General features: G+C 46.8%; 6 protein-coding genes across 6 annotated transcripts; 2 read left to right on the plus strand and 4 right to left on the minus strand.

Annotated features, from left to right (window-relative positions):
* Nucleotides 1–5: 5 nt before the first annotated feature.
* Nucleotides 6–6,976, plus strand: C8R40DRAFT_1178554 (uncharacterized protein; the record flags this gene model as incomplete). The annotated part of the gene is made up of 10 exons (XM_046232882.1): nucleotides 6–484; nucleotides 542–1,137; nucleotides 1,190–1,319; nucleotides 1,384–2,896; nucleotides 2,947–4,243; nucleotides 4,295–5,299; nucleotides 5,356–5,456; nucleotides 5,512–5,699; nucleotides 5,749–6,510; nucleotides 6,562–6,976. 10 exons carry the CDS (start codon nucleotides 6–8, stop codon nucleotides 6,974–6,976), a joined length of 6,486 nt encoding a protein of 2,161 aa, XP_046078926.1.
* A 520-nt stretch (nucleotides 6,977–7,496) lies between these two features.
* Nucleotides 7,497–9,031, minus strand: C8R40DRAFT_1164194 (FMN-dependent alpha-hydroxy acid dehydrogenase; the record flags this gene model as incomplete). Its single annotated transcript, XM_046230459.1, has 7 exons — nucleotides 7,497–7,541; nucleotides 7,595–8,054; nucleotides 8,104–8,142; nucleotides 8,199–8,386; nucleotides 8,441–8,570; nucleotides 8,625–8,739; nucleotides 8,806–9,031. 7 exons carry the CDS (start codon nucleotides 9,029–9,031, stop codon nucleotides 7,497–7,499), a joined length of 1,203 nt encoding a protein of 400 aa, XP_046078927.1.
* Nucleotides 9,032–9,551: 520 nt separating this feature from the next.
* Nucleotides 9,552–10,231, minus strand: C8R40DRAFT_1137071 (PDZ-binding protein). The gene is made up of 4 exons (XM_046229416.1): nucleotides 10,124–10,231; nucleotides 9,941–10,066; nucleotides 9,822–9,888; nucleotides 9,552–9,770 (listed from the first exon to the last, which is right to left on the minus strand). Exons 1-4 carry the CDS (start codon nucleotides 10,145–10,147, stop codon nucleotides 9,688–9,690), a joined length of 300 nt encoding a protein of 99 aa, XP_046078928.1. The 5' UTR covers nucleotides 10,148–10,231; the 3' UTR covers nucleotides 9,552–9,687.
* A 60-nt stretch (nucleotides 10,232–10,291) lies between these two features.
* C8R40DRAFT_1137074 (uncharacterized protein) lies at nucleotides 10,292–10,569 on the minus strand. Its single transcript, XM_046229417.1, has 2 exons — nucleotides 10,364–10,569; nucleotides 10,292–10,312 (listed from the first exon to the last, which is right to left on the minus strand). The coding sequence occupies exon 1, from the start codon at nucleotides 10,563–10,565 to the stop codon at nucleotides 10,383–10,385; it is 183 nt and encodes a 60-aa protein (XP_046078929.1). The 5' UTR covers nucleotides 10,566–10,569; the 3' UTR covers nucleotides 10,292–10,312; nucleotides 10,364–10,382.
* A 776-nt stretch (nucleotides 10,570–11,345) lies between these two features.
* On the plus strand, nucleotides 11,346–13,109 carry C8R40DRAFT_1164196 (uncharacterized protein; the record flags this gene model as incomplete). Its single annotated transcript, XM_046230460.1, has 5 exons — nucleotides 11,346–11,453; nucleotides 11,513–11,919; nucleotides 11,981–12,209; nucleotides 12,260–12,967; nucleotides 13,023–13,109. The coding sequence occupies 5 exons, from the start codon at nucleotides 11,346–11,348 to the stop codon at nucleotides 13,107–13,109; spliced, it is 1,539 nt and encodes a 512-aa protein (XP_046078930.1).
* Nucleotides 13,110–13,219: 110 nt separating this feature from the next.
* On the minus strand, nucleotides 13,220–14,109 carry C8R40DRAFT_1137079 (putative methyltransferase-domain-containing protein). Its single transcript, XM_046229418.1, has one exon. It carries the CDS (start codon nucleotides 14,085–14,087, stop codon nucleotides 13,245–13,247), a length of 843 nt encoding a protein of 280 aa, XP_046078931.1. The 5' UTR covers nucleotides 14,088–14,109; the 3' UTR covers nucleotides 13,220–13,244.
* Nucleotides 14,110–14,118: the final 9 nt, after the last annotated feature.

Consider the following 14,118-nt stretch of genomic DNA (forward strand, 5'->3'; position numbering starts at 1 on the left):
GCTCGATGGCAAAAGAAGTCAAAGCCAAACCAAAGCAGAAGACCCTTGATAGATTTTTCAAGGGGCCTACCGTTAGCAAAGGTTCAAAGCCTTCCGAAGACGACGACGCAGATGATTCGATGGTTATCGACGAGGAAGAGGACGCGCCACAGGCTAAAAAGGGAGATTTCTCCGGTCTCCCTCCTTTGAACGACATTTCTGCTATGTTCAACGATATTGTCAGCAGGGCTTCGGAACTCAAGGACGTCGCTACTCACCTCCAAGGTCGAAAATTTCGCGTAGCCACTATGTGCTCTGGGACAGAATCTCCTCTTCTTGCTCTCGATATGATTGTCGAAAGTATAAGTGCTCAGTATGGGGTCAAGCTGGATGTAGAGCACGTCTTCTCTTGCGAAATCGAGCCTTTCAAACAAGCTTACATTGAAAGGAACTTCCATCCTCCATTATTATTTCGCGACGTGTGTGAGTTGGGTAGTGATAAGGCGTGCGTGTTTTCCATCCTGACAGATAACCGGACGCTTGCTGATATACTTTTTCGTAGCCATACAGCGTACGGTGCCCTGGCAACAGTACCGGGAAACGTTGATCTTCTAGTAGCGGGAACATCATGTGTCGACTACTCCAATCTGAACAATGAGAAGCAGGATATCGATGCCAATGGTGAATCAGGGCGCACCTTCCGCGGTATGATGGGCTGGGTAACAAGACACCGACCCCCGATCGTCATTCTCGAAAATGTGTGCTCTGCACCTTGGGATCGAGTCAAAGAAAAGTTCGAAAAACACAACTACAGCGCTCTCCATATTCGTGTCGACACAAAACAATATTATATTCCTCATACACGTACGCGTGTCTATCTCGTCGCCGTCGACCAGAAGAATTCTCCGATTCCCAAGAAGTGGAAGGAATGGGTCGAAAGACTCCGACGTCCCGCTTCATCAACATTGGATTCTTTTCTATTACCTATCGATGATCCCCGCATTCACCACTCGCGACAGAAACAAGCTCAGGAATCTCAAAATTCCCTTGATCGTCGTACGGGCAGAACAGATTGGAGTCGCTGTGAGTCTCGACATCAGAGGGCACGACTTGAAGAGGCGCTGGGCCTCAAACGGCCTTTGACGTCTTGGGACGAAGGTATGTGTGTGTGATTAGTCCTTTTCGAGGCCGTCACTGAATGGTTTCATAGGGGGGTTCTGTAAGATGCTTAGTTTCGCTTGGACCGATTGGGCGGTAGGGCAGGTAGAGCGTGTCTGGGATTTATTAGACATCAGTCTTCTTCGTGATGCGAAGAAAGGTATTGATCCTTCCTACAAGACGTAAGTCTGTTATCTGATTCATATCATCTATGCCAATACTAAGTATCGGTTATATATGATTCAGCCAAGTTTGGAATCTCTCACAAAATGTAGACAGGACTATTGGGTCGAATAAGGTTGGCATTTGCCCTTGCCTCACCCCTTCTATGATCCCCTATATCACAAATCGTGGCGGCCCCATGATCGGACTGGAAGCGCTTTCCATGCAAGGTCTTCCGGTCGACAGAATGTTGTTGACTCGGGAAACTGAAGACCAGCTCGCAGACCTTGCTGGAAATGCCATGTCAACGACCGTGGTTGGTGCCTGCATCATTGGCTCCATGATAGTTGGTCTTCGACTTTTCAAGAAAGGAGACGAAAAGGCCGTCTACGGCGGAGGAGATGCGTTTGAAGAGTTCGAAGACGTCGAGATGAAAGATATTGAAAGCTCTGCCAAACCTCCTCCAGAACTTCCTGTAGACGAACGCATTGTTGGAGAAAAGAGCTTGATTTTCGAACCGCTCAATCTCACCGCCACTCAGAGCCAAAGCCTAGCTCATCTTTTGGGTATCGCATCAAGGACTGTGCGATTATGCTCATGTGAAGGACGAACCGACATTACTTCAAGGCCTTTATCCCGCTGCGTAGATTGTGGGGCATCGTCATGTATAAGATGTGGCGGACGACCCGAACATAATACAGAGCCCATTGACATCATTGCAAATCCTCGTCTTCCTCCTTCCACCTTTGAGATGGAATTAAAATCCGCTTTGCCAATGTGCCTATCGTTGTTGAATGTTACCACCAAGCTGCTCGACGAGCTTAACGAAAAGACTCTCGGTGATCTGAATGGCAAACTTTGGAAGGAATGGTGCACTGCTGTTCTCGTTGCCTCGAGCTCTGATCTACGTTACGTCGAGCTCAAGCGACAAGAGGTTTGGAGTGCTATCTTTCGGTCACCACACGGCTCTTTGGAACTACATCTTGATCCCCAACAGCCTGAATGGAGATTTTTCGCGAAACCCAAGGATAACGAGCCAGCTAATGCTCAAATTAGGCAGATTTTAGACAACCCCGTCGGCCGCTTAATTTGTCAAGGCTCCCTACTTTCAGGCCAATGGGCTTTTGCTTTACCCAAATCCACTGAGGTTGAGATCACGATGAAGGGTTCTGGCTCACTGGTCCCTGCTTGGGAATCGCGACTTGGGCTCCAGGGAGAAGCCTTTAGAGAAAAGAAAGTCTGGTCTGAAATACAGGTGTCAGTCCCTAAAGCCGATAAACCTAAATTTGACCGCGATATATCTGGTACTTATGAGCTCCTCGATCGTTGTGGGACGGCATGCAACGCCCTCCACAAACAGAAGGGCAGTGATTTGTCTTTGCCCCAACTGTACATGCTCTTGGTTCCTCATCGTACCAAGGACTTTGAGGATTGCTTCATGTTCTCGACAGAGATACGGAGGTTGGAGTTCGGCGAGTCACGTCCCTTTGTTGCTCGACTCAGCACAAAGTGGCGTCAGTCGAGTACTGATGATTCGGAGAAGGTAGCATGTCTCCTACCGTTTCAATGGGTCGAATCCAGTGCTATAAATCTGCAGGTGAGTTACATCGTATTTCTTGATTCCATGTCCAGTAACAATGTTCAAAGCCCACGCCAGGTCAAGATGCACGCTTTGGAATCCCTAAAGACACAATCAAAGTGTCGGGTTCTAATGTCGCGTGCCAACATGCGCAAGCATTACTTTCTCTCAGTGCTCCTCTCCGAGGCCAGACGGGCGCAGAATGGCCGTTAGGATCTTGGCGTGAGGTGAACAAATCCGATGAGAGAGAGATATTCCGTTCAGTTGCTTGGCTCCTCGAACGAATCAAGGACGTCTCCGGAAGATTTCATTCTTGGCAAAAGGTCGAAGGACTCGATCATTCCAATTGTGAGCGCTGCGCGCCGACACCCCCAGATATCGAATATATGCAGGTCAAGAATAAGATTGTTGGAATAGAGGATCCAGTCCAAGCTGGCGAGTATGAACGTCGCCTTAAGCGACGCCCGAGTCCTTTCGTGACTCAGTTAATGTTGACTGACGATGGAACGGGAACTGTTCGTATCGGAATCAACGTTCCGTCGCTTCTGCACCGTGCGTTGTCCCGCCTTCCTTCTGAAGACCGTTCAGAAAAACCCGTTCTGTCATGGAGACTTGATACCAATTTCACTCCTGCCGCGTCTCTCAATTTACCGAAGTTCACCATTCTGAGCAACAAGCTCGACAAGGAACACGCGCAGCCCCCGAGCTTCAAACTTAATTTACGGAAAGAGCAAACTCGTTCTTTAGAATGGATGATTCGTCAGGAGACGTTGAATGCAGAACCGTTCGTGGAAGAAGAGATCTCAGAAGCTGTATTAGATCCTTTAGGGTGGAGAGCCGAAGGGCTTGCACGACGGCCCGTTCATGTTCGAGGTGGAGTTCTTGCCGACCAAGTGGGGTACGGGAAGACTGCTATCACTCTAGGTCTCATAGACTGTACCTGGAAAACGGTGGAAGCGGAGTTTTCTAAGCAAAAGCCAATTGATGGGAAACTTTCCCTCAAAGGTACACTTGTCATTGTCCCTCCTCACCTTACTAGACAGTGGGACTCTGAAGTTCGCAAATTTACCGGCAAACGCTTCAAAACCCTTGTATTATCCACTGTATCCAACTTGAACTCAGCAACCATCGATGACTTCAAAGAAGCAGATATTATCATCGTGGCTTCCAATATATTCAAAAGCAACGTCTACCTCGATAATCTTTCGTCTCTCGCTGCGGTCGGTCCTTTACCCTCGAAAGATGGACGCCAATTCAATGATCATCTGCGAACGGTCTGCATAGCTTTGAGAAGCCAAACAAATCGTCTGCGGGAGGAAGGTTCCGCTGCCGTGAAAGCCGAAATCGCAGAAGCCCAAAGGCGTGGTTAGTACAGCCGCTATCGAATTCGACAACTTTATTAACTTTGTTTTACAGCCGAAGATGAAGCGACGCAAGTATCTCAACTCCAGTCCAAAAGACTAAAAGGCAAATCTTATCGCAACGCTGCTGATGCTTTAGAAAAAGGAGAGACGACTGAACAACAGGAAGTTTCTTCCACGAAGGGAGAGCCGAAACGCACTCGCACCGTTTTAGACTCTGTTGAGATCCCTGTCTACCGCGCAAATTCGAAGTTGGCCTCCAAGTCGTCTGGTGCTGAAACTTCGTCGGATGCAGATCATGACGAAGATGGAGATGTCCTGACGAAGCGGAGTCGGCGCGCCGCTGCTCGAAAACCTATCGTCCTCTCTGACGACGACTCATCCGACGACGATTCCAAAAAAATTGCTCCGAAGAAGAAGGCGACGTCTAAATCCGCCAAGAACAGCCGAGCCCGCAAACATGTTAACCGACGGCAAGCTATGTCCGACGATGGTGATGACAGTTTCGTCGAAGATTCCAGTAACGAAGGCGGCTCGGATGAAGCTGATTCGTCAGAAGTTCCCTCGGAGGATGATATCCCCTCCCCAAAATCAAAAGCGAAGAAGATACAGGTGAAGAAGAAAGCCGCGCCACCACCTAGCTCCGCTAGCGAAGATGATATGGACGTTGATGAAGATCTTCAATCTTCAGCGAAGGGGAAACGTAAAGCTAAAGGCGATGGGAATCGCCCAGCGAAGAAGCAGCGTGTCGATACCGACCCATGGAAACTAGCTTCGGGAAAAGTTCTTCGTGATTGGACCCAGATGCACGCTCCTCCTCTGGAAATGTTCCATTTTGCGCGTGTTGTCGTTGATGAATATACATACCTTGATGGAAAGGTCCATGCGCTCGTTAACAATCTTACCGCTGCACGACACTGGGTGCTTTCTGGAACTCCTCCTGTTCACGACTTTGGTGCACTCAAAACCATATCCGCTTTCCTCGATGTTCATCTTGGCATCGATGACGACGGTGAAGGTCAATCGGCAGAAATCAAAAAACGTAAAAAGGAACGCACCGGTAAGCATACAACAATGCAAAAGCTTAAGCCGGAAGACTTATGTGTATTCTTATAGACGTTGAGAAGTTTCATTCTTTCCGCGAAGTTCACACTCTTGAATGGCATGCACATCGACATGAAGTTGGTCAACGATTCTTGGATCGCTTCGTGAGACAGGTAGGTCCATCCTTCAACATGAGTGTCCCTAAGTAGCTCAAAATTTTCCGTCTAGAATATCGCTGAAATCGATGAAATCCCGTGGAGCGAAAAAACTGTGGATGTCATCCTACCCGCCGCAGAGAGAGCCATCTATCTAGAGCTTGAGCACTACCTACGTGCACTAGAGATGACTGTAAAGCGCGGAAGGAAAACTGAAAGTGACAGGGAAAAGAGGGTTGCCCAGTCGCTGGGAGAGAGCAAGTAAGTCTACTGTTCTCGTGGTGAAGAGTTTTCTCAAATACTGTTGAAGGTCTGCAGAAGAAGCTCTCCTCAAGCGATGCTCACATTTCGAAGTCGAGTCCAATAATGAGAACGCTATGAAAGCATGCGATGTTATCGTACAAGAACGACAGAAACAACTCAATGATTGCAAGGAGAACCTGCTCTCTGCGATCAAAGATGGCGTCAAAAGAGAGAAGGATTTGAACAAGAAGCTCAACAATGCTGGGGGTGAATCCATGTTTCTTCAGTGGCTGCGGATCTGTCGAACAGATGGTGTTGAAGATTTGGAAGCGACGAATATCATTCGGTCTCTCATCGAGAAGGCTGACGCACCCACCATGAAGGCCAAACCGCGCAAAGACGATGTAACTCTTTCCGAATCGCTCAAAGCTCAGGTATGGGACCACCGTGAAAAGACGCATGAAATAAGGCGGCTTACAAAGGAGCTCGTTGGTCGCGTTCGTTCTCTGCGATATTTTACGGTTGTCAGAGACCTGCAAAAACAAAGGGAACAACCTCCAGTATTATCCTGTCCTGTTTGCGGTCGCAAGGCACTCGAAGTCGAGGATGCCTCTGTCTTGTCATCTTGTGGTCACATTGGTTGTAATGACTGTGTCAGGTCCTGTGCCGAAAAGGAGGAATGCGTTTACTCCGCCTCAGGCGGTTGTAAATCCGCAGCTCGAGTGATCAACGTCGTTAAGGCTGAAACATTGGGTGTTGACGATGTTGAACGGGACGGCACAGGCAAGCACTTTGGAATGAAGCTCGAGCAAGTCATCAGTTTGATCAAGTAAGTATCGATTGAATCAAGGCGGGATAAGGTATTAACGTCTGCTTGTAGAAAACAGATCCCCAAAGACGACCGGATATTAGTCTTCGTCCAGTTTCCCGATCTCATGAAAAAAGTCACCGAGGCGTTTGGGCACCATAAAATTCAGTTCCTGGAGATTCGTGGTACTGCGGCTCAGAAAAGCAAAAACCTGGAGAAATTTCAAAATGAAAGCAAAGAACGTGTACTCTTGCTGAACGTTATGGATGAAAGCGCAAGTGGTGCTAATTTGACGTCGGCGAATCACGCAATTTTTCTGTCTCCTCTCCTCGCACCTTCTCAGGAAATCTACAACGCTTGTGAAACTCAAGCAATTGGACGTTTAGTCCGTTTTGGCCAGACGAAGCATGTTCACATCTACCGATTCTTGACAAAAAATACCATTGACGAAGAGATTTATCTACAAAGAAAAGGCCCTCATAAATAGATTAAGTATAGGATTTTTATTACTCGCTGTTGTTATCTAGTCGTGCATTTATTGTAATTTTGTTATTATTTACTTACTTCACTTCGCTCGCAATACTGACTGGCTAAATCAAAGTTAAAGCTGTCATCAATTCTCGGTCTTCGCAAATCCCTCGAAGACACCATGTTAGTTAGGCATGCGATGACCCCGATTCGGTGCAGTCATGACTCCCTTTTGTACTGTCCTGTTATGTACCATCCTTTTCCACTGCTCTCCCTACAATGAACGGAGGTGTACCAGCACCAACAAACCCTCGAACTAAGGTTTAGAAGCAAGCACCCCATGTGAGCCGCAATTGGGGTGGAGAGGCCACAAGCCCCCGAGAGTCGGACGAAGGGCGAATGCACATCGTATCATGCATCAGGCGTTCCCCAATAGAAGTGCGCAAGAAGAGCTAGATGTTCAATAAGTCCATTGTTGTATCAAAAGAAAACCTACAATCTAATGTATACGATTACTGATTATCCATTATCAATTGTGTTCAACTGATTCCAAAATATTCCACCTCCACTTGCTTGGTATTAATCTGCCGCTCGGTATCAGCGGCGTAAGTTGTGGAAAAGGCAAGAAAAAACTCACGTAGGTCGTATTTCCAACCACGTTTTGGATATCAGCCTCACCCATCAGTTGCAACGAGGTTTGTAGTTCTGCTTGGAGCAGGGTGAGCATCCTATCCACGCCATCCTCGCCGTAGATATTTGCAAAAATCGGACTCCTGCCCAATCCGACAGCCTTTGCCCCCAACGCGAGAAGCGTAATGATATGGTTGGCACTTCTAACCCCTCCATCCGCATATACTTCCATCTGCTCGAAAACCTCAGGATATTGTTTCCGGATATCCAGAAGAATTTCCACAGCTGTGGGAACTCCATCTAAAACTCTTCCACCATGGTTAGACACATAGATAGCTGGGAAACCGAGGTCGAGGCAGGTCTTAGCGTCTGCTGCGGTTTTGATTCCTTTCGGGACGATAGGAAGTGTGGTGAGATTTTGAATTTCGGCGAGCGCATCGAGCGTAAAACTCGCGGAATGGCCAGAGCTTTAAGGAGGTAAGCATATTTAAAGTGAACATTGTAAGCATCACCAACTCGGAATCAAGTTCTCCAGTTTGCCGCATGGCTTGGACTCTATTTGTGCAACTACGATCAGAAGATAGCATACTAAAATCACGGACGTTCCGCACCTTATGCCATTTACACCAGTGTTGTCAACAGTGAGAAATATGGCTTTGTACCCCGCGGCCTCAATACGGCTCAAGTCGTCTATCAACAGCGTGCGGTTCGACCACACGTATTCTTGATGAAACATAGTCTGGTTGGCGAAACCGACGTCAGCAATTTCTTCAATTGTTTTCGTTGACTCAATACTAGGCTGAGAATAGAAATTCAAATTCAAGTTCACCTCAACTCTGAATCCATAACTCACTGCATAAAGAGCACCCATCTTGCCTGCTGCTCTGGCAAGCGATAACTCAGCAGAAGCGTTTGTATGACCTGCGTAGGCAGCTGGAGCAATAAAAAACGGGACAGTAAAATTATACCCAAGAATAGTAGTGCTAGTAACAGATAATTCATGAAAATACAAACGACCACGATATCTACCGACTCACTTGAGGTTCACGTCCGATACATCACGGAACGTATAACCGTTTAGGCGAATCTTCTTCCAGATATTCATGTTCGCCTCATAGGTAACCTGGTCCAAAGCTGCAGTGCGATATGATGCTAAAGCGGAATGATAGATTCTTCGATTCGTTGCGGTTGATGTATAGCATAAGGAGAGACATTTACCATACCACCTGGCTCCCAAAACGTTCTTGGCAGCGATTTGGAAGTCATTCAGCTCCCACATATCATCCAGAGGAGGAAGCGCCCCCGTTTCCCAGTCAGTCGTGTTCAAACCGGTATCAGGAAGCCCCTCCCTGTCGATCTCTACCGAGAGACAAGAACGGGGGACGAGAGTTAACAAAACAAAGCCGAGCCACAATACGATAAGCTTGTGGACGCGTAGACACATAGTGAAGGAGTGTGTTGAAAGAGTGTTGATAGAGTGTATATATTCACAAATGCTGGGAAGAGATAATTGGACTAAAGGGAAGAACAATTGAAGAAAAGTGCGCTTATATATGATTTTAGGTCGAGAATCAGACGTCTTTTCGGGAGGCTATCTTGTCGTGCGAAGAGAAGAGCAGCTGCGCGCTACGCACAATTATGGTTCCCGTTAGATCGGAGTAATCATACGCATGGGACGCTACTGGGATATTGTGAAGATCTTGACGACCAAGTCCTAAGCTTCGGACCGCAATTGAACGCTTGACCAGAAAATTCCAAATCCTGACAGGGAGCACGAGAGGCAAAGCGAAGAAGTGAAAGTATCTGAAGACTCCGTCAATGTATCCGCTACAGTGTTGACACCATACGTGACCTACCCTAGGGACTTGGCCTTAGTATGACAATAGCTTGAGCCGACAAACTCACCAGCACGGATATGCTCACCTGCGATTGCTGATTGCACAGTAGTTCAAAGTCAAGGCTGAGAAGGTTCAATATGTAGTGAACATTTCTATTGATACACCGACAGTGCAGTCGAGAACGTAAAACAACATACAAATGCTCCACCCAAGTCCGTCATAAAGTACAAGGATACAGTATATAAACCGGCAAAGAAGAATGTCATTTGCTTGACATTACATATCCCGTGGTATCAAGAATTTTCTTGCCGCAGATACTGCAAAGCCCTTTCTTATAGGCACAACCTTTGTAGTGGGTGAGTGTTTGATGTGAGACAGACGTCGACTGAGACAGACCATGACAGTATTTCGCCTGATTCTGTGTACACGGTTGTTTGCAATCCTTACATTTTCCTTGATAAGGCTGTATCAAGAGAATGTTAATCTCATTCGCAAATGTCGTTTGAAGAACGTACCTGAAACCGATTCTTTGAACTTCCTGGCCTGCTAAGCAATTTATTCTCTCCAACTTTTCTGGAGCCATCTTTAATACTGGATGAACTAGAAGTAAAAGGGTCAGGTGCGGCCACCTTGGAGAGTTTCTGTCATCAATTGCGTGAGTTCAACAGTTAACGGAGTCAAAGGTATAAGCAGCACACCTTTTCACATTTTTTGCAGACCATGCTGATTATGCAAGGTTTACGGTACAGAACTGTTGGGAGTTTGGGTGTAAGAAAGCCTTAATTGCGAGCGAAGCGAAGCAATACTGGCCATAGGGTGAAAAATTTCGTCAATTCTATATTCGCAAATCCCACGAGGTCACAGCCACCGCCGTTTTTGGTAATCCCCTGTAAATCCCTCGTCATCGAATTCAGTCGCGACTGTCTATCGTCCATTACCTTGTACATTCTTACTTGCTCAGTATATCATCCTTGTGTAATCATTATAGTGTCTTGATAATTGTTTTACGGAGGTGCGCCGGCACCGACACCCCTCGAAACTAGAATTTCGAAGCGAGCACCACATGTGAGACGTACTTGGAACGGAGGGGGCCGAAGGCCCCCTCCGAGCCGGACGAAGGAGGCTCACATGCGAATGCATGTTAACAGTCCGCCAACAGTTGCAAGTGAGAGTTCAGGCCAAGACTCGATAATGCATACACGTGCTATGATGTGCAATATCGATTACTAATCTTGTGATCATGATCGCATATCATAGTTGATTTCGAAGTTCGTTACCAAATCCTTCGTTGTGTTCTCTTCCTTCGTGTTTAAGTTAATCTCGAATCCCGAATCCTGTTCAATTTTTGTTGGTCCCTCAGCCCTCAGCGCTACAATGGCACCACACAATAGATCATACAACTATCTGTCTTTGAAATAAAGATTCGACACATACCCAGGTCTCGGTACGTTTTGACCATTTACGCTCGTATCAAGAACGGAATTTATCATCCCATCCAAAGGTCCTTATTGTCCATTCGCCTGTATTTTCTTCCTTATGCCTCCTTTTGCAAACCTTACTCTTACTTCAAACAAATCAACGTACGAATCGTTGACTATCGTTGACATGGCACCGTTTAGAAAAAGCATGATCCTATACCACTCACAAAAGATTTTAGGTGATATTCTGTGCTGGTTTGTGATTCGCACCTACGAATAACAGATAATTTCCCCAATATTTTAAATCGGGCGTTTCAGAAACAACGAAGTCAAGTCCCACTCCTTGATTATACACGAGGCTATGGCCTCTATTCGACGTAAAAGAGCAACCTTTTTATTTTATTTTCTCTTTCTTGTCTTTTGCAGAGCTCACTAGTAATAGCTTCAGGTATAAAAATGCTGGTATGCGTCTGGTAGTGCCAGGTTGATTAGTCTTTTCGCCATGTCTCCCCATCGAAAGGCTTCTATCCTTCGGTTCAGGATTTCCAATGATGTTCTCTTTTCAATTTTGGAGTATCTTGACCCGCCGTCTCTATGGCGAGCGTGTAAGGTATCGTCCTTGTTCATCTCAGTCTTCTCGTCCGAGTCTGACCCATGAAAACGTAACAGGCATTTCGACGAATCTACTCCCTCGCAATGGATTATCAATCCCTTCGCTACAAGTATGAGCTTGCAGTATCTGGAATGAAGGATGGGCTCGTACCCTATTCCACAGCTCCCCCCATTTCCAGGCTCCAACTTCTCCTGAGTTATAGGAAAGGCTGGCTTGAGCTTGCTTGGACACATGAACACAGGCTACAAATTTCTTCGCCTGCCCAAGTAGGTAGCTCAGGGGGGTTTGTCCACCAGATCCACAGCCATGGGCCTTTTAGCACGGTGGAGATTTCTGAGCTTCCCTCCTGCAGGAAGAATCGCCCGCCTGCTCTCACTCGCCACCTCAAGTTTACCACCTCTGTTGTCGACCGCGTCGTAGTCGACCTCGTCGAAGTCTTGATTGTTACCGCTCAAATCTTCAGGTTTGTAGATGATCCATTTGCGCCAATGTTTATTAAAACTAAATCATATTCTCCCCACTAGTCATCAAGGCCAGATTGGTGTTCAGCTCCATTTTAGGGATCTGTGGAGCTTTGCTAAACACCCTCGCGCCCGTGCCTTGACTTACGAGTTCTCCAGCCCAATCTCTGCCAATACTGCTATCGTGCGCATGACCTTCCTCGTGTGCGGTTCAAAGTTGGCTGTTTCTCTCGAGTTGTCGGGTGGAAGGTTCAAACATTTGATTTTAAACTGGTTGAACTTTGACGCACGCGTGGGTAGCACGTATTCCATTTTCTTCGCATTCTCATCCTCATCTTGTAGTGGCTTGACGATCAGGATATCCAGTTCCTCGATGAGACGTATCTGTTTGGGGTCAGTACCAAATCCGGCTCTGCTATCATGAGCCTTTACAATGTCTCGAAGGTGGCGTCTATCTCTGTCGTTCGAGAGTTCGAACTGCCTGAAACATGGTCCAACACTATCGTGAAGTTTTTACCGAACACGTCGCCTAGGTCCGATATCTCTCAGTCTTCGGATGCTCTGTTCTATGCTGCGCCTGAGACTCGTGTCTTCGCTATTTCATCTACTCCAGCTGCTATTTCCCATTCGGGATATTACCCGATGAACTGGCTTTTCTTGAAGGAGTCATACTTCAGGTTCCCTTCTCGCAAGGACGGATTCCGCGTTTCATGGAGGCAGTGGGGTCGATACTGTCTTATAAAGGAGATAGATGTTCCTCCTAGTGCCATTCGCGGTCCATGCGTTGTAGGAACGAAAGTCTTTTACGTCGAAAATGCGCTTGCTCATTCCTCGAGAAGTCCTACGCCCAGCAGTCGCTCTACTCGCCTGCGTGTCATTGATTTTTCGCCTTTCGCTGAGCCCGATGAATTTCCTAGAGGGTGGACATTTGTCGGTCCACGAGCGAGCCTTTTCCCGATTGAGAGTCGCAGGTCTATCCCGTCTTCGTCGGTCGATGGTTTGCCAGTCGAGGGTCTTGATGCTACCGAAGATAATGTTATCCTGTTTTTGGTAAAGGGGTTCACTTTTCTTCTGTCGGATTGTAATCAACCTGAAGGATTTGTAGGAATCGCGACAAGGTCATCAATCCGTCAACGTGCTGACTTTTGGTACACCCATTCAAGGCAATGGGATTAGTCGAACACGCCATTGATAACTGGAATTGTAGCATCAGTAAATTTCATATCTCTCATTTCTTCATATCCAGGTAAGTTCTCTGTTCCACCTTTCTGTAAAAATATGTGTTACAAAATAGCCAATATATATGTTTTTCTGTTATTGTAATTGTCTATGCAAACGAAAATACTGACCACTTGAGTACAATCCACAAAAGCCATTTTCTTCTCTCTTTTTCGTCCTCTTGCTCTGCCCGAGATATGTCCCATTCTCTTCTCCGTGAGCCGCTCCGATCCCTCTCTTCCACAGACTCGATGTCAAACCCTGACTGCGACACGGCATCGAGAAAAGATTGTAGGGTATACCGTCCAGTGTGCAGTCCCGCAACTATATGCACACGAGAACCGGACGCTTTGCGCAAGGTTCTCTTCAAAGAATCAATAAAAACCGTATGTAAATCAGAGTTCCACAGTGTATCTGCAGCAATAACCACATCAAATAGACGTGGAATTTGATTGGAAGGTTGTGCCAGAAGCAATTCGCCGGAATCTGTGCCCCAGGCGTAAGCTTTAGCACAACAATTAGAGGATACCCGATTAATTTCGATATTTTCCGATAGTGTCTGAATGATATTCTCATCGGGATAGTCACTGACAGTGACTAAGACAGAGTCTGGAAGGGATTTTGCAATAACGATCCCGGGTAGTCCAGCACCAGCTCCGAGCTCGAGCAGGCGGACTTTCTCTTGCGAGATAGCAGCGATATGAGATTCGAGATGGAGGTCGTCGATATAATCGACGAGATACTGCGATGAAGCCCAGATTGACGAAGCGTGTAGAGACCAATTGGATGCGTCAGTGTCAGGTGTGTACAGTGTCACATTTATTGCAAAGTCTTTGGACTTCTTCAAATTATACGTGAACACGGACCCGGTGGATGCTAAGGTGATGGGCTGATAGTCGTAAAGAGTTTCTAGTGAGCTGTTCAAAATTTCTTCTGGATCCAGTCCCGACATAAGTAGATAACAATGATATCTTGAATATTCT

This window comes from Lentinula edodes (assembly GCF_021015755.1).
Source record: "Lentinula edodes strain Le(Bin) 0899 ss11 chromosome Unknown C8R40scaffold_86, whole genome shotgun sequence".
Taxonomy (NCBI): Eukaryota; Fungi; Basidiomycota; class Agaricomycetes; order Agaricales; family Omphalotaceae; genus Lentinula; species Lentinula edodes.